At 34.3% G+C, this 22,021-nt stretch overlaps 1 protein-coding gene across 1 annotated transcript in view; it reads left to right on the top strand.

The window, feature by feature from the left end:
• Nucleotides 1-22,021, top strand: part of ASCC3 (activating signal cointegrator 1 complex subunit 3) — a 251,696-nt gene that overhangs the window by 95,747 nt on the left and 133,928 nt on the right. Inside the window, exons 12-13 of the mRNA XM_062489907.1 lie at nucleotides 10,109-10,285; nucleotides 13,611-13,682. Of these exons, the coding sequence (XP_062345891.1) occupies nucleotides 10,109-10,285; nucleotides 13,611-13,682 (249 nt within the window). The remainder of the gene's footprint in view (nucleotides 1-10,108; nucleotides 10,286-13,610; nucleotides 13,683-22,021) is intronic.

The raw sequence follows: 22,021 nt of genomic DNA, 5'->3' as shown, positions 1-22,021 counted from the left end.
CATTTTATCTGTCCTACATTACTCAGTTTGGCATTCCATTTCTGCTTTGTTTGGACACAAATCTCCCATAGATCCTTCCCTTTTGTGTCTGTCAAGCCTGCACAAGTTAAGCAATATAAAATCTGAGGCAATTATGTCTTGGGAACTGAATCCTATCTTTAGTGCTTTTATTGTAATATAGCAATATCTAGCTTCTGCACTCATTTAAAAATATAGCTCTTTTTAAAAAGGGTATTTTAATCTCCTAGGATTTCAAGGTTTGTTTTACCTACCAAGTTGGAATTTAGTTTGTCTGGAGCTGAAGCTACCCAGTTGTAACCCTTCCTTAAGTGAAACAGTTGGGAACTAAAACAATGCACTCATCTTAAAATTGGCCATCTCACCACCTTATTTATTCTAATTTGATAAGAAGGGCAGTAATGGAGACCCATATACATATTTCATTATTTCACAGTTCATGTTTTTCATTACAAGTAGGTAGCTTAGGAAAGGGAAAATTCACAGTGCTAGAAAAACCCACAGTTAAAAAGAAAGCAAAATTACTTGTAGAATTTTTTTAGAATTGGACTGTAAAAAAGAAATTGCCAACAAAAATATTTCAAATTGCAAGCCTCCCAGCGAGCCCAGGGACAAAGAAATAGGAGATGTTTTGTACAATTGTTTTGGTTTTTTAATATGAAAACAAATAATAAGAGGATTACTTTTTAAAATTACACTGAAATGTTATACTTCAGCATCTGAGCTTGCAGGCATAGTTCTGTGAAGTTTGCAGTATTCATCCACAGCTGTGAAGTAACTGGAACTTTTACACAGTCAATATAAAAGACAACATAATGTTTCTAAATTCAGTAGAATTTCCCTGGATTTTAGTGACAGTACTGTTATAGATGCCCAAAGTGTTAAAAAAAAAAAATCACATCTAATGTTTTAATATTACTTTGTGAGGAATAAAAAAAATAATCGTTGCATTTCCTTGGTTTTGTTCCTTGTCCATAATTCCATTTTATGTATTTTGATACAAATTTATAAATGTCCCTGGAGCACAAAAATAAGCCAGGATATTCAGCCCATCCCTGGAGAATGTCCTTCTGTCTTCAGTAATTTCAATCTCCACTCCTGCCTTTCTGAAAGTAGTTCTAAAACTTACTTTTCATTGATATTTATAGCAATATCATACCTGTTCAGTATTCATGCACACAGGAAGTAAGATTAATTGTTCACCTCTTAAAAAAAAAAATAAACCCCTAAGGACAATATCAATCTGAAATATCCTTATGTCAATTACAACACTGCAGTAATTGCTGAAATCAATTACCTGATTTGTATACTGATTTAAGACATCCAAAGTATTGACTATTTTTTCTGAATTTGTAGTAGAGGGACAAGTAATTCAAAGACAAATTCATTGCAGAATAGTAGTCACTAGATCAGACTGGAGGCTGTAGGAACAGGTCTATTCTGGTAAATATAATTGACATTTTCCCACTTTCTCTTCTATCACTTCTGGCTCCTGCGGGAGACAGTGCATTCAAGTAGTATAATTTTTGATCTGACCTGGAACAGTCATTTCTTGTATCACTTCTAGAAGAGAGCTGTGATAAATTCCTTTGAATACTACTTCAGCCTTTTCCATAAATCATTAATAGTGACTCTAATAATGCATGTACCTGTAGTTCCATCTGGATCATACTTCCCTAGCTTTGATGAGACAACATCCTGATTCCTGTGTAGGTCAGGATGTATAGTGTAGTGCCTTTTACCTTTTGCAGGGTTTCCTATCTTTATCTTGTCTTAGAGAAAAAGCATCTCTCTTGTTTCATTGGAAGTATGAGGGGTGTTTTGTTTAGATGGCGTACAACAGAAAAAAAAAAAAGACAGTGGATTGGAGGTTTTTTTGTCTTTTTAAGAATTAGCATTCAACTTGGGCCTACAACTGTGCCAGAAAAGAATGTTTTGAGATTCGTATTGATATGAGGTAAAAGTACAGCTCTCCAAATGCATTCTTTAAAGCAGGACTATTCTGATGCATTAGCAGGTCTGTCCTAATTTGTACCTCAAAATACTTGAATGATTGATGTACTTTCCCCCAGATGAACACTGAGTCACACCACTTATTGTAAGACTTTAACATGCTCATTTTAACTTACGGCATTTTTTTAGAATTAGTTTTTCTTTAAATCTGGAAGAAGCATATATATTGGAATTGCTGACAGTTTTGCTCATAGCAGAATGAGGGGCATATTTGTGCGTGTTTGCACTTTTCAAATTTTAGAGAATGTTTTTGCAAGTGATTTAAATTTACTTTGCTAAACATTTTGGTGGGAAAATTGCTCTAAGCTCTGTTATATACTGGAGGTATAACATCAAACAACTTATTTGAATCCAATTTATAGCTTTGATGTTTTAAGTTTTAGTCCAGAGCATAATACAGATGTTAAACTGAAATGCTTAAACTTTTTAATCAAACTTTCCACACTACTGTAATATACTAAGGTTATTAGCTTCAAAGAAAAAAAAAAATACCGTTTTTACAGGCCACTGAAGTATTTTGCTATAATTACTCAGAGATTTTGATGACTTCCTTGCTGCTTATGGGTATTTTTTCACAATAAAAGCATGCTGAATACTATACTCGAGTTATGCAGAAGTTTTGATACCTGCTCTTGATATATGAATGATAAATTAAATTTTTTTAAAAAATGCATTTTAAAAGCTTTCTCTGATTTTGGGATACCAAAGTTGCCATCTTAGATGTACAAATATTGTTCTCAGCACTGTCTCGTTCTTCAAGTTTACTTTTCAGTTGCTTTATGTTTTTGTATTAGATCAACAAAGTTACTATTACTATAGGTGGGGTAACAGAGCAGTACAAGGAATACAAGAGATTCCTGGAATACATCGATGAGAAATGCCTTCTTCAGGCGATAGAGGACTCAACAAGAAGAGGAGCTGTGCTCAACCTTATACTCATCAAGAAAGGAGGAACTTGTTGGGGAAGTGAAGATCAAAGGCAGCTTTGACTGTAGTGATCCCAAGATGTTTGAGTTCTTCCTCTGGAAATTCTCACGTTTCCTTTCTGACCTTGCTTTCCTCATGCTACCTTATTTAAGAAGCTTTTCCTTTCAGCTGTAATGTTGTTTTCTTTGCTCTTCCTTTGCATTTTCAATATCTGTAGTGCCTTATTATTTCCTCTACATATTTTTTCTCTGTCCCTTTTATTCACTCTTTTACCTCTTGCTAGAGATCATTGGCAAACAAGTTCAGATGTTTCTCACTTGAAGTCAAATGTCTAATTGCTATCAAATTAGGAGTTCTTTTGTGCTTGGAATTCCATTCTTGATTTTGATAATTTGATCAGTTTAAAAACAAGTCAACACTGATAGCTAATGACATAAAACCAGCTGCTGAGATCTGTGTATCTTGTGTCAAATGGTAGTAGCTCACTATAGTTCCTATATGGGTCTTTTGGGACTAGAATGACAGTGACATTTAATCTGGTTCTTCATTTCTCCTCTTGAGTGACTTCTGTTAGTCTTTTGTCTCTTTGAAATTCCCTAAATAAACTAATCAAGTTACTCAGCATCTTTTATTAAAGGATAAACCAAACAAGGCTACTGAAGCCTTCTGCAATAATTTTTCCATTTCAAACAATAGTGTTGTGGGGCTTTTTTTCACTGGACTTTCCTGTATTCATGATTGTATTTGTAAAACATGTCAGCAAAACTGGATATAAATAGAACTTTTGTGTTAGTTTGGTTCTGGCAGATACAGAGGCAGAGTGATTCCCTTCATTTACACAATTCTATCCCTTTTATACCTTTAAGAACTGCACGTACTTAATTTGCTAACACATCTTGGGAACTTGCATTCAGTTACCTGTTTGTTAAATCCTCAAACAAACCTCTTTATAGTTGCTGCAGGATTAACTCATTGCTGTAAGAATGTTTCCTGAGAATAGTGTCTCATTTTGCAGCTGTGGCCTGTTATAGAATGAGCTAAGTGAAAAGAAATTTAGTTTGAATGGGGCTATCAACCTAGATTTATCTGTATGGCTTGCATACACATCAGTTATATTAATTCTGCCAATCACCTGCCTTTCTTGTCACCAGTTGTTTTGTACTGCATATCATCAATAAAATCATTGAATAGAGTTGGGCTTAGAAAGCAATTAGAGGAATCCCTTTTTAATGGCTGTTTTTCAATTACACGTTCTTTTAAAATCTGACAGTTCATCAGCTTGTGGTAAATTTAATACATGTTTTCTTGCTACTCTGTGATGTTATTTTTAGGCTGTTGTACAAGCATATGTCTAATGAGTCTTATGTGAGTCTAAGTCTGTCTTATCTTTTGCACAGCCTTGTAGTTGTGTAAAAATTACTTTTTAAAAACTACTTTTTCAAAATCAAACCTAATTTCTATTGTTGGGAATTGTTATGTATCGGACGTTTGAATTAATCTTCAGAAGCTTTTCTCTTACTGTGCATGGAAGGTACGTCAGGAAGTCATTCTGCATCTCATCTTTTAATATTGATAGGTGACTGTTTTTCCATTTTAGTGATACACCTGTGGAGTTTAAAATGTAATAGTGATTCTCATACATTTTATGGTCTTTCATACTAGGGTAAAGCAGTGAAACTAATTTGTAGAAAGGTTCAGAGGTATTTTTATTTCTCAGTTTGGGAATAAAACAGTAAGCCTAGCATGAAAAGGCATTCTGTCAGTCAGGAAAAACTGACACTGTGCCAGGTGTAGAAATCTCTTAACAGATATATGCAAAATGTCATTTTTTAAGACAAAGTAATGCATACCTAATATTTAGCCAAGGGAGAATAATATGGCTTCTAATAGTGCTTTCTGCATGGTTACATTTTTTCAGTAACTCAAGATTTTTAAATATATTCTAAATGGAGGACTGAGATCACAGTATTTTCAGGGTTCATTGGATGCAGAGTAAAACTAATAAAATTACTTAACTAGATGGTTGCCTAGTAACAAATGCATTCTGTGCAGAGTGAGTTGTAGATAACGTCCTATATAGAATCTTCAAAACTGTATTAGTAATTGCCTTTTTACTATGTACTTTGGTTTTGCGATTTCACTGCTTTTCCCATTTCTGTTCTTAAAACTAGACAAGTGCCCCTATGTGGACTTGTTGACAATTTAACTCTTTCATTACTAGTAAACAATATAGCAATAAACAAATAAACACTGATGAAACATTCTAACAAACTTCCTGCTTAGTAATTTTGAAACATTTAATTTTTTTTTTTTTTAATGCTCTGAGCCCTACTCAATTCTTTTTTCCATTTCTGTTTCACCTTTGTTTTGGATATGTAGCACAGATCCTGTGAGACAGTGAGACATAGAGCTTTCCTGTGGCTAGGATAGTATCCAACTAATAACTAATGTGAATCCCATATGTAGTACTTCATTCTTATTACCACTGAACAGGGGACTCAGGAACCGAAGTTAAGAATTCATCTTCTTGTATATCTTGCATTAAAAAATAATAAATGCTTGTGTCTAATTTCTGAATATCTTGTCTTTAGTGTATATCTGAAGGGCATAAAGACTGACTGCAGAGGGTGTGTTGAAGTGATCCTGGGTCATCTGAATATCAGATTAATTTCTAACCAGCAGACAATTCTTCAAAGATTAAAATGTGTAAACTTGTCTGCTTCACTTAATTCTGTGCTCAAGTTGAACAATCAGATATGCTTTCCAGCTTGATTGTAATTCATTCTGTGAATGTGATATTTTAATACATGGAAATGGGAAGGCTGCCAAGATCACAAAGTTCAGGAAGAACTTTAGAAGTCAGATAAAAGAGTATCTCTCTGCACATTCTGTATGCTCTCAAGTGGCGGCTGTAATGTAACAAGATGATACCCAAATCTTAAAACCTATTAGGAACAAAATGATCCTGCTGTGATCCATTTACAATCCAGAGAGGCACTTCCCATACCTGATCCTTTATCATTTATATAGCGTAAACACAGATGATGCTTGTGTGGAAATCGATACTGGATAGCTATCTTCTGAGTATTTTTTCTGCACACATGGAATTTCATGGTGTGGTAATTGTGTTCTTTGAATGTGTCTGGTGGACATGCTGTCAATTCTCCACATGCCATCAAGGATGTTTCTCAATTAGATATACGAATTAGATATGTCAATTAAATACAGCAATGGCAATTTTATTTCTCACTTTCAGTGTAACGTCAAACCAACAGTTTGATGTTACACTGGAAGTGAGAAATAAAAAACGTAGTAAGGCTTTTAAAGAACCTGATGTGTAAATACTGTGTCAGTTCAGGTTTCCAAGGGAAGGCTTGTAAGTTTCAAATGGTGTTTATTATTTTACTGGGATAGTTAAACACATATGAAGAATGAAATGGTAGAGGTTGTGTTTCAGTAATGAAGAAAAGGCACTTAGCTGCCTACCACCAGTCACCAATATGCAATGTAAACAGAAAATTTTGTCATCCTAAATGTGTTATCAGTAATTTCTACTCCCATTTCAGGAAAAGACTGTGGGTTCATGGTTTCTTGTATATGAACAAGAATATGTATATGAAACATAATCTCTAGTTGAGACTTCTAGGATCAAATAATAAGTAATCTAGTAGTTGAAAAATACTATTTTTGAATGCTCTGTATTTACAAAAGGGATCTGTACACTTTCAAGGATTACTGTTCTTTAGAAGCATCTAAGAGTAAAAGATGTTAGTGCATGCTCTTCAAGGGGAAGTCAGGAAAGCAGTTGAAAAATCTATGCAGAGAACTCTGGTATAAAAATGTGTTAGAATTCTAAAAACCATTATGGAAAATCATCTCTATAGTGCTTGGCTACATGAATGATAGAAACATAGTTGAAACTGAATTATAATCACAGAGAAAATGCAAAAAATAAATCGTGTAATGGTTGCATATTCAGGTAGTCTTGTTTGGTTTTTCTTAAGTTTAGCACAGTTTTAGTCACTGCTGTTTTTATATTGCCATGTATAATTAAAAGAATAAAAGACCCTCATTCTCTATCAGCATGTGATGATGTGCATCGACTAAACACATAGGTGTTTAGTTTACAGTTTGAATTTGATCTGGACATAAAATAATTGGAAGGGCTGTTATTTTACATTTTTTATTTTAGTGTAAGTGTACCTGTTTTTGCATCTTCATTATATATATATTATATATATTATATATATAATTATATATTATTATATATAAATTATAAATATATATTATATTTTTTGGTGGGCAAATATAATAAGTGGATGGTAAAAACATCAAGGTTTTTTTTTGTTTATTTGTTTGCATGGCCTTGAAAGAAATTAAGGAAATTGATGGAATGATTTAGTCTTGATAAGATGATTAGAGGGATGGAGTACCTTCCCCGTGGGGAAAGACTGAAAGACCTGTGGGTGTTCAGCCTGGAGAAATGAAGGCAACTGGGTCATCTTACTACCTTTCAGTACCAGAAGGGTACTTACAAGGAAGCTGAAGAGGGACTTTTTACAAGGTCATGTAGTGGTAAGACAGGGGGGAATGGCTTCAAACTGAGAGTAAGTTTACTTTGGATATTAGGAAGATGTTCTTGACTGTGAAGGCTGTGAAGGTGGTGAGGCACTGGAGTAGGTTTCCCAGAGTTGTGGATGTCCTATCCCTTGAACTGAACAGCCTGCTCTAGTGATGTGCTCTGAATATGTTAGTAATCTTAATTACTTGTTTGTGTTAACTGTCAGCTTCAGTTGTCGAGTGTTAATTGAGGGTTTTCAATAAGTTCATTAGTTCTAGGGTCAACTGCCAGGTCAGTGATATCAAGTGGCTTCCTTTTCTGACCAAGGTTTTGAAAGTGGCAACTCTCAGTAAATTGTAGCTGTTCTCTAGGCACGGTTTTTATTTTAAAAGAAATCTTTGAAAAAATGTCTTAGATTTAATTGCTGTAAAAATACATATGTCCATGGTTATTAAACAGCGTTCTTATTTTTTTTTAAATACTTGAAATGCTTTCTTTCTTTTAGATGGAGCCAAGCATACTTTCAAATTAGTGCTTTCTTAGGAGATTTGAAAAAAAAAATATTATTATCAAGTTTAGCAAAATCAAGTAATGTTTTCCAGATGGGAGCTCAGTTACACTTTAAGATTGCTGTACTTATTATCAGGCAATTGTGAACTATCTACAGGATGCATATATCAGTAAGTGGTAATTGTGCTTACAGGTTCACACTTAAATAAAAAGTGTATAAACACTAATTAAATTAAAACGCTCGCACCACAGACTCCCAGGTGCTGGCTGAGGGGGCTGCAATGTGGCCTTGGTGAGGGATGGCTGTGGCTGAACAAACCATATGAAGCTGCTTAGAGTGGGCTCTGACCACCTAGAGGTGGTGGCATCTCTGGTAAAGCATGTTTAAGAAAGAGTAAAAACACTGTACAGCAGTTGTGAGGGAAAAAACGTGAGAAACAGCCCTGCAGACACTAAAGTGAGTGCAGAAGGATGTGGTACTCCAGGGGACCGTGCCAAACCCAGAAAAACCCAAACAGAAAAAAGAGGAAACAACCCACCCTGTATACATTCCCCCACCTTTTTAAAAATCCCCAAACCTCAAACACCTCAAAACTGTGTGGTTGATGCCTGTAGCCCTTAGGTCATCACATAACCCAGCCATAAAAAAGATGTGTAAGAAGTGAGAAAGCTTATTTGTGCTCTTGAACGCTGGTTTTGTCCCCTGTAGATGGAGGACTTCAGAAAGCAAAATCTCTTCATTTGTCTCAGTTTGCATTTACATATCAGATTTTATTGTACGTGGAGCTTTCCTTTGGAAAACTGCTCTTGTGCAAGTGCAGGATTGGTCTGCAAGTTTTCTGTGTCATTTAGTTGTTTACAGACACAGTTTCCATGTCCAAATTTTTGCCACAGAACATGTCTGTTACCAGGAAATGCGGTGGTTTACTTTGTCTGCTTGTTGTCTCTGTTGTTTGGGGCCGTGGTTCCTTTTGAGATTTATTTAATATTTTGGTGTGCTTCCTATTCTTCGAGTCTGAATTATGGTGTGGTATTCTTTTGTCTTCCTTAGGAATGCTCTCAATTTACTTTTCAGTCATCTATTTTGAAAACTTTTAATTTAACTGTTTTAATTGCGTTCTTTTCACTTGCACTCAAAACAGCAGAATAAATCAAAATCTATGTAAAACCTCTTATTTTTTGAATAGGATTTGGCCAGGTGAAATTTACCAGCCTTACTCATCTTGAGATATTCACCCATTTGAGACTAGTTGAGAATGTCGTTTATGGTTTCATTCCCAATGTCTATAAAGCCTTATAATAAAATTACTGTGAACCAAAGTTTTAAATAATTATGCTAGTTGCGAGCCAGCCTACGCAACTCCTATTTTTCCAGAAGGAAATGGGAAAATTCTTGTGACTTTTTTCATTCAGGTCTTCTGTGTGCTTTCATTCTTTTTGTAAATTACCTGAAAATGCATATAATATGCAGGGTTTTGTGTGGAACAGAGCATTTATTTCTAAAGCACCATTTCTGTCCCTTATTGAATGAGAAGGCATGTAAACCAAACATCTGAGGAATTAAAGATTTTAAAAAGAAGGAGAAATTAGAAGAAAATTCCAGTTACAGAAAACTAGAATACATTGTCTAAGAGAGTAGTGGAAGCAAAAACCTGAGACAGAGGAGTGGCACAAATTAGATTCCTTTTTCTTTCCAGAATAGTGGTCTGATTTGGACTAAAGAAGAAAAGACACCAAATCATGTGTCACAGTTCTGCCCATAAATTGGACCATCCCTTCTTAACAAAGCCAGTTTTCTGCTATTGTTCCTCCATGTCAGTTAATGACTAGCTAACCTTTTGGAGGACAAAAGTACAATAGAATAGAAAGATGAATAAGCAAGATTGGATGTTACTGCGGAATGCACTGGTTTCTTCAATACAGGATAATCACTAACTCGCATGTATTGTTCACCTTTTATAGCAAGTGTTAACTGTTTCTTTCACATTAATGTTTTATAAGGGATATTTTAAAACTCTGTGCTTGATTCCTTGGCTTACAACACTTGGAAAATTTACAGTGTTTCTTATTTTTTAATAGGTTGAATCTACACAAAGCATGATAAGGATTTTGGGCCTTTCAGCTACATTACCCAATTATCTTGATGTTGCTACATTTCTACACGTCAATCCCTACATTGGATTATTCTACTTTGATGGCCGTTTCCGACCTGTACCTCTAGGACAAACCTTTATAGGGATCAAGACAACCAATAAGGTAAAAAATCCTGAATGCCAAAGAAAGGGTTGCTGTTTGTGGTTGCCGTTTGTTATGGGATGCTTGTTTATTATGCTACAGGTGTTTTCTGAAGCATATTTTCTTTTGTATAAAGATATACATAATTTAAAGGTGCTTTAAGAATCTTCTTTCTTCAGTTTGCCATACTTGTAAGCAGGCCTTGTTGCAGTTGGATACAAAGTTATTTAGCTTTGCATTACCTCTTCTTCCCTACTAAATTTCACTTGGTGAAGAAGAAATCGTCACCTTCAACTGCAGAGTCAAGTTATCAGCTGATTATTCTGCCTCTTTCATTTCAGGTTTCCATGTGAGGCATCCTGTCTGGCTGTAAGGATGCATGAGGAATGCTATAAGAAAAATACTAATTTTTTTAAAATCTGGATATATATATATATATATATATAGAGAGAGAGAGAGAGAGAGAGAGAGATATCAATACATAAATAGCTGATATAGATGATATAAATAGATGTAGAGGTATAGATATAGATAGATAGATAGATAGATAGATAGATAGATAGATAGATAGATAGAGATATAGACTTTACACAACGTTCATTAATACTAAATTACTGATGAAGACCTTAGCATGCTAAACTATTAATTATCATTTGTACATTTTTGATAGAAACTGTATTTAAAGTAATCCCTAAATAAGCTTCTTTACTCTTTGTGCTATTACTCATTTTGGGAAGCATTACGACAACGGTCAGGTATAATAGTCTTATTAAAAATCATTAGTGCAGTGACACCTGACATATAAATTATAGTTCTTTAAATACAGGACTTCATACAAACACTTTACATAGATTTCCCATGCACCTCATTAGCTTCTAATAAAGGTTTATGCAGTTTACCCTTTCAAAAAATCTTGTTCATCTGTCACTTAAATTAATAGAAATCAAGACATTTTCAATCAGAAATCAATTTCCTAGCTTAATTAATCATAGCATATTATATAATTTTTGCGAAAGCTGACATTGCCTTTCTTGGTAGGTTATTTAAACAGTCATTGCATCTGCAGTGCAGGAGAGGAACTTATTTTACAGCTGTAGGGAGATGTTTCAATCTATACGCATAAGAATAGTTTGCCATATGGTGCTTACCATGATTTGCATATTTTAATCTTGATTAATTGCTTTTAATACCTTCACTCTTTCTTGCTGTTACTTTCAATTCATCTTTCACTGGTACTTGATTCTAATATTTAGTTTATTTTCACTATATAGTGAAAAAAGAGAAAATACTCACTTTCTTTATACTCACTTTAGAATGCATTTAGGATTCAAAAGATCAAAGATGTCAGTAAATCTTGTAAAATTTGAAATTATTAAAAAAGTAGTAATTTTCTGAAGAAGCATAAAGAGATGAGGAAATATTAGGAGGTAATAGTTGTTCTGAAATGTGAATAGCTGGCAAACTGTTTTGGTAATACCACAGCCAGGAGTTCTTCTTTTGTTTTTCAGAAGATTGCCATTACAGTTTCACAGAGCAAAATATATTTTACAATCAAGATAATAATACTTTACAGCAAGCAAAATGTAGAATTATTAAACCTGTTTGAAAAAGGATTCTATTCAGGATAATACTAAAGCTGCCTAATTATTGCCAATATCAACATCCTTGTGGTCGTCATGAGAGGAAGAAAGCAATGTAAGAAATTATAGGATCAAAAGCTGTTACTGCAGAGCATCACAGCAAGTGCATTCAGTGCTATGTCTATATGCACACTAATGATAAAGGAGATAAAGCCTCTTTGGTACTTTAGGTAAATGCTCCATCCAAAAAACACTCACCCAAAATTTGGAGCTGATTTACAGAGTCATGTGCAAACTAAAGACAAGGATAGCACGATGTGTTTATTATGCATAGAAGTGATCCAGAAAAGCTCTTAAAGTTCTGTATGTTGAAATTCATCGAGCATATGGCACCAAGACTAAGGTTTGGCTTCTTCAGTCAAGGTCTGTTAATGTCAGATCTTTTTCTTTAATATCAGTCTTTTTTCTTTATGTGTGTTTATGTATTTCTCTTTAGGTATAAATGCTAAGAATATGTAAAATTAATTTTGTAGTATGTGTACATAAATATATCTGTCCCTGTGTCATTATGCACTGCTCTTGTAAGTTTCTACTTAATGATTTTCACTTGCTGTTATTTGAAAAAACGTATTTGGTAAAATGCTAACCTCTCATTTTAAGAATTATTAAATTGGGTGCTTGTCTCTAGCACACTTGCCCATACTTTCTCATCTTCATATTACTAAATTTGTACAGTTTCAAATACAAATGTCATTCCTCTAAAGCTGTTTTAAAGCTGTGGTTTTTAACTTTCATCTGTTTTAGGTAACTCCAAGTATTAAATTTCCATTTTGAAATCTGTATAGGCTTTGCTTTTGTAGAACATTTCTTTGTGCCAAAACAATTTGGTTAAAAGACAGGAACGCACAAATGAAAAATGGAATGATTGCTGTGATATTGGACTTTATTTGTTTATTTATTTATTTATTTTTATTTGTCACAACCTCAATACTGAGTTGCATTCAGGTAGATACATGCTATTTATGTTGTAATGCCTTAAAGAAATTTAAAAAAACCCCAATCTTTAAAGTAGGTTGAAGAATATTCTTTATTTTGACTGGATTCTTTCTTAGACATTTTAGTTATCTATATTTTTCTATATATTTTATTTTATATTACTTATTTATTATTCTATTTTATTATTTTTATTTTATATTTTTTATATTTATCTCTACATGGTACTCACAATGTTCTCTGTGCTTGACCAAACTATGAAGAAATCTGTGTTCTCTATGGCAAAACACCTATTAGTACTTTCCTGGAGATAAAGAAATATATATGCAATGTAAAAACTATTTTTATATACCAAATAGAAAGTCTTAATTCTAGATAAGATATATTAAATTGATATTTCCTTAATATCTTGTAGAAGTAAGATTCCTTAATGCAAAACAGGTAAATTGAAGAACTGGGTTACTTCTTCCTTAATACAAAACAGATAAATTGAAGAACTGGGTTACTTCTCCTTGGTCATTAAAAAAGCCAGCAAAGTCACATAATTAATTTTCTAATAACTGCCCTTGCTCATATTTTATCTACATATTTTGATGTTTTATTTCAGAATTTAAAAGCAAAATTCTGTCTTTGGAATGGGAATTTATATACTGTAAATTTAATTGTATAATCAAATTTATCTTTCATGCATCACTCTAAATTGCTTGAAATGTAGTAGGTAATCTGTAAAGACAGAGGTTATTTTAATATGAACTGTGATATTTGTTTTTCAGGTGCAGCAGCTGAATCATATGGATGAAGTATGTTATGAAAGTGTGCTGAAGCAAATAATGGCTGGACACCAGGTATGTATTTTTTTAGTTTAGTTTCCATTCAGAACATACATAAAGAAGTTAAATCATCGCAATGATGTATTAAGATTTATTCTTTTACCTCTCCAGAGGTAGCCTCTAACCCTACAAACACTTCATAGAAAGAGCATGCAAGAAAATGTAAACTGACTAAATAGTGTTTGCTTCTAAGAGAGGTAAAAATTCCCAGTACTTTACAATCTATAAAGTAATTAAGGTGTATTTATGTCACTTTTTTAAAATTACAAGGCAAAGTAGGTCAGTATTTTAGAGACCTTATAACAGGTACACTTAAAGATTAAAAAAAATTGAAAACTAAGCACTCAATTATTATTCTTAGCCTTTCCTGTATCTTTCAAATTCTAGTCTTTTGTGTTAGAGATGAGAGATGAGGATTATGTAGCATTTAAGATGTGGTGTGTAAGGGTTCAGCATAAGTAATTTGAAATGTCCTGGAGTTTGTGTTCTGTTTTCTTTTTAAAGGAAGTAATCCTTCATTTTGCTTTACAGTAGAAGTTTCTGCAGTGAATTTTCAAGTCTGACATTCCCCTCAACTAGGAATATGGGCCTAACTCATTTGCCTGAATAGTTTCTCATTCTTTTACAGTTGTGGTCCTGAATTACTCCCACACCATGTCTCATTTTTGTTAGAAATTTGCACATAAAGCAGGTACGGCACCTCTTCAAAGCAAGAACAAATGCTAGTGCTCTTATGATGCTTGAAGAAGCTTTTCAGTAAATAACTTATATAAAAATGAGGGAAACTCTGTCCCATACAGTCACACTAAGAATTGTATATTTATTCCTTTTCACAAAAAATTTCATTGTGTTTTTTGAAAGGTGAACAGTTGGTTTATGACTTGGGAAGGGAAAAAATACTTCAGCAACAGCCTTCTATCCTCCTGCCCCCACTGCCTTGCTTTAGCTCCATTCTTCAACTTACCTTCTCTTGTTGATATCAGTTACTGTTGTTACATTCAGAAAACTTTCATGAAGATTACTTACAGAAATACTGTTATTTTCCTGAGTGAAGACTGTTAATGAAATTTTTTTAGCAGTTCCAGGGAAACTTTTGTTTGTCAATTATGCATAAACATTACCAAATTCCTAACACTGAAGCACATTTAGTTTCTTATCTTTCATTCCTTGTTGTGGTTTTGTTTATTTCGCTAGCTGAAGTACTGATACTCAGTAGTATCTAAGTAATGTATCTTGGATTCCCAGCAGGGAGTCTGTATGCTATTTTGGCATATTTTCTGCCCCTTTCTTCCCCCCTCTTTAATTCACACTGAGGAGAAAAGTGACTGCAAATATATATGATATTATTTGAAAATGTTCAAGTACAGTAAATTGTTCAATTCTAATAGGAAATATTTGTGTAGCTTTTCTTGTGAATAGTTTTTAGTTCTTGTGCTTTGTTTTAAGGCATGAGCTACAGTTTTAAGAGGTGAAGAGAAGAACCCTAGTCTACTTAATGTTACAGTTTCAGCAAAGGACATGTTGCTGATCTCAGTTTTTGAAAATTGTATTTCAGACCAACAGCCATATAATTTTGGACAAAGCAGAAGTGTGGTTCCCTTGCTATATAGATGTTGGTTTGATTTCAGAACAGTTTGGTTAATTTGATTCATATGATTGTAAATTTTCTTTTTTTGAAAGTGTTTATTCTGCTATGTTGCAGAGCTCTCATTTAGAACATCTAAATGGCAAGAGTTACACTGGACTTTTCCTTGGACTATTTGATTCATATTTGTCTTGATATTTTTAAAAAAAAATACCATAACCTTAAATGAGATATATACAAGTACCAGGCTTTGAGAATGCAAAATCAAGTACATCAGCTCATTGTCTAATTATAATTTGTTGTACTGTACCACATGAAAAATTGGAGTTTTCCTTCTAATGAGTGTGCTGTGACAAATGATCTTTCTAATCATTAGACCTGCAGATGTTTAAAAAGTGGGGGAAAAAAGGTTATCTAGACATATCTACATTGGGATGCCTGCCCTATAGTGAAAGATTAATATGAGCAAATATTAATTAATATTACACTAGAAAGGTTTTCTTCAGTGTCTTTGCATAATTTTGAGAATGCCCTTCGATTTTCCAAGTTTTCAGAAACCCATTGCCTTGCGTCCACATTCACCGTAGGCTGTTATCATCATGCTCTGTTACCTTTCTTAGTTTGTGCTGTCTGAAAAACTTGTATTTGTTAACATTAAATATGTTCAAACTTCTTATACTTTTAAACAAAGCTGTTATTGTTTCTAAATATATTTCTTAAAAAGATGTATTCATCTCTTCCCCCCAAATACTTAAGAAAAAATTTCCATAGCTGTTATGTATCTGTATGACATTCAGGACATGGTTGAGATTTTATATCTGTTCAGGCAATAATGTGTGACAGACACAGATCTCATTAGCAATGCTCCAGAGAGCCTAAAACCTCTGTTCTGTTTTATACTGAAATGCTAGAAAGAAGTACCAGAACCAGAGAAAAACACTTTCCTCAGTAAAGTTGTTTGAGTTAATGTAGATCTTCCTGTGGCCATCAAGCTTTCACAATGTTGTCTCTTTTAAGATTCTTGACCAGAGTCTTTCCAATGTCTTAGTGAATTAAATTCATTGTTGTTTATCTACTGTTCTGTTGACTCATTGTCAAAGAATTCTACCATAGCAGAACGAAATAATTTATTCTTATGGAATTCATGCTAATGTGTCACTGTCATATCGTAGGTTGCGGTGTGAGGTTTGGCTACAGTTACACATCCATGTGTTTTTATTAGATGTATGTATATTTTCATCTTTTAAGGCTAGGGTTGGTAGGAGTAATTGCATTCTATAGGCATGTGTTTTGACAGATGGAGAGAAGCTTTTTATGATGATTTTTCAACATTCATCTTCTGCAAGACTTCAAGCTCTTCCTGGCTACTGGGAAATTAAGAATTGGTGATTCAGTCTTTAATTTTGATCCATCTGCTCAAACTAATGAGATAGCTCATTTGTAGGCTTCACTTTGAATTACCAAATGCAACTGAAACAATAACATTTGTCTTATAGCACAATTCTCCTCTCATTTACAACTTGAGGAAGTTAGATAGATGGCTTGCCCTACTGACTTTTCTGGGGATTTTGTTATAGAAACTTCCTATTGTGACTAAAGTTCAGAAAATGTCCCAAAGGTTTCCAAGTCCTTTTTAAATCAGTGTGCTCATTTGGAAAGATTGCTAACAATGTAGAAATCTATTGGAAGTTTTCTCTGGCATATCCTGCCTCCTAAGACAGTTTTAAGTTAGAACCTCTAGTGCTGTTAAATCTGCTTTTCTGGGACTGTCCTTCCATGTTTGATATTAGTTGGTGAATATTTGTTTTTCATGCCATACTTTGAATATGCTATGTTATGATATAATCTAAAACGATGCTAGATCTTTCTGGACTTATTTGCACTTTCAGATTTTTATTTCTACCTCTTAAAAAAAACCAGAAATACTTTAAATGAAGAAAGAAAAAAATTCTGCACCATTTGTCAGAAAATATGACTCCATGCTCAGTTGCAGGTGGAGTATTTTTCCAGCATTTCTCTTCCAGGATACTCTTCACTTGAAGACTAGGTGAAGGCTAAGTGACTGAAAATTGTCGTTCCCTCAGTGTTATTACAGTTTTATTTTTTCAGACAGTCACCAGCAGTGGGCCCCATCAACCAAAAGGATTAGTTCAGATACAAAGCTGAAAAAAAGGTCACATTTTACAGTCCTGTGAGAAGGGCATCTAATGGCAACAGTTTCTGGGGTACAAGTAGCACCTTTCTGACACAGCCTGTGGAGAACCTCATGAGTTCAGCAAAGACAGTGACTGAAGACTGCACGTCAGCACCATTTTTATAATAAACTGGAACATTGCATTACAGGTGTGTGTCGACACAGCCAGGTGGCCAGAACAACCACAAACCCAGGCTGAGATGCAAAGAGTTAATTTTTTTCATTACCTCTCCTACTGGAGGACCCTGAAGCAGCAGCTGTGCAGCAGAGACACACGAGGCACAGAGCAGGCACTGCCAGGCTCAGCCCATCCTGATGGGTAATGGGGCTGCTGTGTGCAGCCATTTAGCACGGGCCCTCGTATCGTACCACCATGCTGTGGTCTTCCTCTGCTATTTATGATTTCTGGGCTTTGATCTCACTCTCAGGACAGCAGTTTCAGGCTTGTCCATGAGAGTACCTCCAAGTCTCTGTGAACACCCAAGTTATCTCAGCACAGATAGTCTACTTCTTAAAATGGACAGAGGATAAACAGCAGTAGACATAATATATGGGATTTCCCATACTGGTAATCTCCAGGCTTTCGCAATCCCAGCTGCAAAGTCACTTGAGCAAATCTACCATCCTCCTCACCATTCTTCCACTTATAATCTTTTCCTTCCAATAACCAGTTTAGGATAATGTGTATCATACAGTATTTATCTTAACAATTTATGACAATGGCACCCTTGTCATGTTATGATTTGAGAAATAACAGTATTTTTAGGAGTTGTGAGAAATAACGTAGTATTTTTAATGTTTTGGTTATTCCTCTGAAGCACATCATGTATAAATTTTGATTTCATGTTAAATTCCTTTATCTAATATATTGAACTGCTGCTCTTTTTGTCAAGGTTCAGTTGTTTGTGTCCTAGGGAGTTAACTATTTTTCACTCTGACTCATAAATTCATATCCATTATGTCTCCTGCTGTAACTGACCTTTTGCTGGTTTATCTCATTAGCTTGGTTACCAGGAGATGATCTTATGTCTCTCCCATTGTCCCCACCACCTCTTAAATATATTTGCTGTTATGAGTTTGTCAGAACTGTATTCTTTGCTATCTTTTCTTTTTTCCTTTCTTTTTTTTTTTCTTTTTTTGGTCTGAAATTCACTTAAGCAAAAAATGCCATAAATGTCTTGTACTATAAATTAGAAAAGTTATTGCTGTTGCTGAAACTTTTTTCACCACTCTCCCCAGAGTATGTACCTCTTTTGTTTCTCCATTTTCTTGTTATTTTTTTCTTATAAGCGATTCTCTTTGATATCACCTAAACCTTCAAAAGAAGTCCTGTGTTTTCTTTGCCCTTGGTGTTGTTTCAGCAGGTCTGTTCCATTTTCTCTCCGCATCTGATTTTCCTGTATGGCTTTTTTTGCTGACTTTCAATACTCTGTTACTCATCTTCAGTCACGAGTATCTTAAGTTTCAGTCCTGGTTCCATATCCAATGCACTTTGCTCCTTTGCCATTTTGTCTGTTTATAGCAGTTTTTAACTTGGAGTGTCTTTGGCTTTGGCATTTTCTTATCTTCTGGAAACTTTTTCCTTTTTAAGTCAATTCCTGTTTTCCCATTGCTTTTGAGAGTTTTTTGTGTAAGTCTGACATGACAGTATCTTTTCTTTCACCAGATCCGGTACTCAGTGAAACTCTAGGAGTTGGACTTGCCAATCCATGAGTTTCCCTTCCAGCTCATCTTATTCTGTGATTCCTTGAAAGTTCATTTTCTGACTGAGCTTGGTGCTTTCAGTTCATAGCAAAAACTGCCTGTTCTGTGGAAGTTCTGACACCTTTCTGTGGTTCTCATTGCCCTTGCTGTTTATGGTTCAAGGTGTCAGTACGTAAATACCGAGGAGACATCGTGGCTTTACAAGAAGTGGTTTCACTATGCAAGGAACAGCTTTTCTAGTGGCCAAAGATGCCAGGTTGTCTGTTGCAAAGATTTTGGATTTTTGAAATGCTGCATGGTTTTGAAAGCCTCAACACAACATCACAAAGGGAATGCAGCAGTAGTAATTGTAAATTTGCAACTCCACTTAACTAAAGCTAATAACTTCAAACCAATAGAGATGCAGGCCTATTTTCAATTAACATGCTAGAAATCTCACTATTGGGATGAAAAATGTGGATGAAAAGTAACGATGAACAGCTTTATACAAACCATCTGTTCTTGTTGATGCACTGTGAGTGGTGATTTCAAACTGCCCATTTTATGCTTATTTCAGTTCATTTTTTTTTAACCTCTCAAAGAAAGTGCTTTTCAAGTACCTTTTTAATTTCTGAGCTTTTACTCTTCTCATTTAAGCTAGTTTTTTAGGTTTGGCTGGATTGTGCTCTTTTTACTGCTTTTGCAATATTGTCTCAACTGTGTCTTATTTACCTGTCACAAGCTTTGACCTTCTATCTTTTAAAATTAAGTGAATGTGCAGAATCAAGTCATGTATAATTGTAATATTTTTTTGTTAGTCTATGCATTGGGTGGTTACTATGCAGTTTTCTGGAGATCAAGATTGCTTTATTAATTATAATTTATATTTTTAATTAAAATGTCATATACTAGTGGTCCACATTTAGTTCATTAGAAATAATTTTGAGGTGCAATACATTTCTAAAAAATTTTGGGATATTTGTTAAGTGTCACCCTTCACAGATTTTTAATGCTCTACTCTTTCAAATCAGGATTTTTGTTGTCTCTGATCAGAAAAAAACTGTGCTTAAACGTATATAGTCAGAACTGATTCTGTGATGCATACTGCACACAATTCACTTTGCAATTGTTCTCTATGTACAATAATTGACTTGAATTTTGCAGTACTAAGAAGCATCATCTTGTTTTTCTGAGCTATCTTAAACTAAAAAAGAAACAGAGTAGTTAATTTAAATCTATTATATTAAATTGCCAGCAGTGAATTTGACAGGTATTAATTTCATCCGTAAAAATGATGGATTAAATTTCTTTATTATCAGTTTTCCAGCTGTTATTTGGCTGCAGAAGCCATGTGAAGATAAAAGTTTAATAAGCTTAGTTACTGGAGCTGTTGACAATGCTTTTATAACCATGTCTTGAGATAAGATTTAATAAAACAGTATTTTCTTCAGAGGTCTCTCTGGGACTTAGTACCTTGAGAATTAAGCTTGTCCTAGTATTTTTTTCCTGGGTAAAATAGTGCTTATAGCATGCTTTGGACAAATAAGTCTGAGAAGCTACAGAATTTAACATGTATTCTTCATCTACATTGGGGTTCTTTCTAGATTTCCATTTTAGAGCTTAAAGAGTTTATTTCAGCCTGAGTTTTTGTACCTCTGTATCTATGCAGATTGTTTCTCTTTGATCATCTGGTGTAGCTTATTTGTATATATACATGTACATATTGCTTCTACATTTATATGTGCGTGGACGTATGAATAAAAATATACAAATACAGAAGGTAAAGTGACCTGGCAGAATGACTGAATTATGACTGATGATTTTAAACTCTGTTTCTCTGTCAGCTGATTAAATGAAGAATTGAGGTTTTGGATTGTTTTCTCTTGCAGTTTTTGCACAAATAGGGCCCATTTCTATGTGTGGTTTCACTTTGTGGTGTGCACTTCAAAAACTGCTTTATACTAGGTGTTTCATATTATTGTCAAATGGTACGTACGTACTATTTTCGTCTATATTTTCTGTTCAAATTTGTTTGACTTTCGACATATACCTTGTCAGCTGCTCTTATGAGCAGCTGAGGAAATTGCTGGAAATGGATGCCATAACAAGTTATATGAACTGAACCCCATAATTCTTCAATTAGGGAGACTTCTAAATGTTTGTGTGCAATGTTTCTATGCAGTATGCTAATTTTTGCATATATGCTTGTGTTTATATAGTAGTTTGTCTGTATCTGTGTACTCAGGCATTCACAATGAATTTATGTAGACCAGAAGCACCAATTTAATATATTCTCATTAATTATGAGTACCTGAGGTGTTCAGTTTATGTCTGCACCCTTGCACAGCTACACAGTGTTGTCAGTATTGGTAATTACAGCTGTTCAAGGTAGCAAATGCTACTATTTAGAATTATTCTTCTTCTGAGATTATGAATTTGCACTGAATCATTAAACCAAACAAAAAAATTAAATTTAATCCCAGATGAGCAACTTCAGATAGCCTAAAAATGTTTTTAAATTCAGTAATAGATAGTAACATCCTGAGCCTCTTACGGATGACCTAAGTGTTAGATGACCTAAGTTGCAAATTTACTGCTTGCAAGTGTGGCAGAGGCACCTTGACCAGTCTTGCAGCCATATTTGAGAAGTTTCAGTAGCTCTGTGTTAAAAGATGTTTTTCAGATATGACACTGCAGGCCAGTAGCAGTCTAGAAGATTGTGAGATGTCTGTGGATTTCTGTCACCTCCATGTTATTTTTCACTTAGAATTCAATGACAAGGTTAAATGATACTACAAAAGATATGTTAAGCATTGTCAGTGGTTCAGAGCTTTTGAAAATTCTTGTCCTGTAGCTCTGAAAGAACTGGATCTGTGTGCTAAATTTCTGATG

Source organism: Cinclus cinclus, chromosome 3 (genome assembly GCF_963662255.1).
Source record: "Cinclus cinclus chromosome 3, bCinCin1.1, whole genome shotgun sequence".
Taxonomy (NCBI): Eukaryota; Metazoa; Chordata; class Aves; order Passeriformes; family Cinclidae; genus Cinclus; species Cinclus cinclus.
Note: the sequence above shows the minus strand (reverse complement) of the source record. Positions and strands in the feature narration are given on the sequence as shown.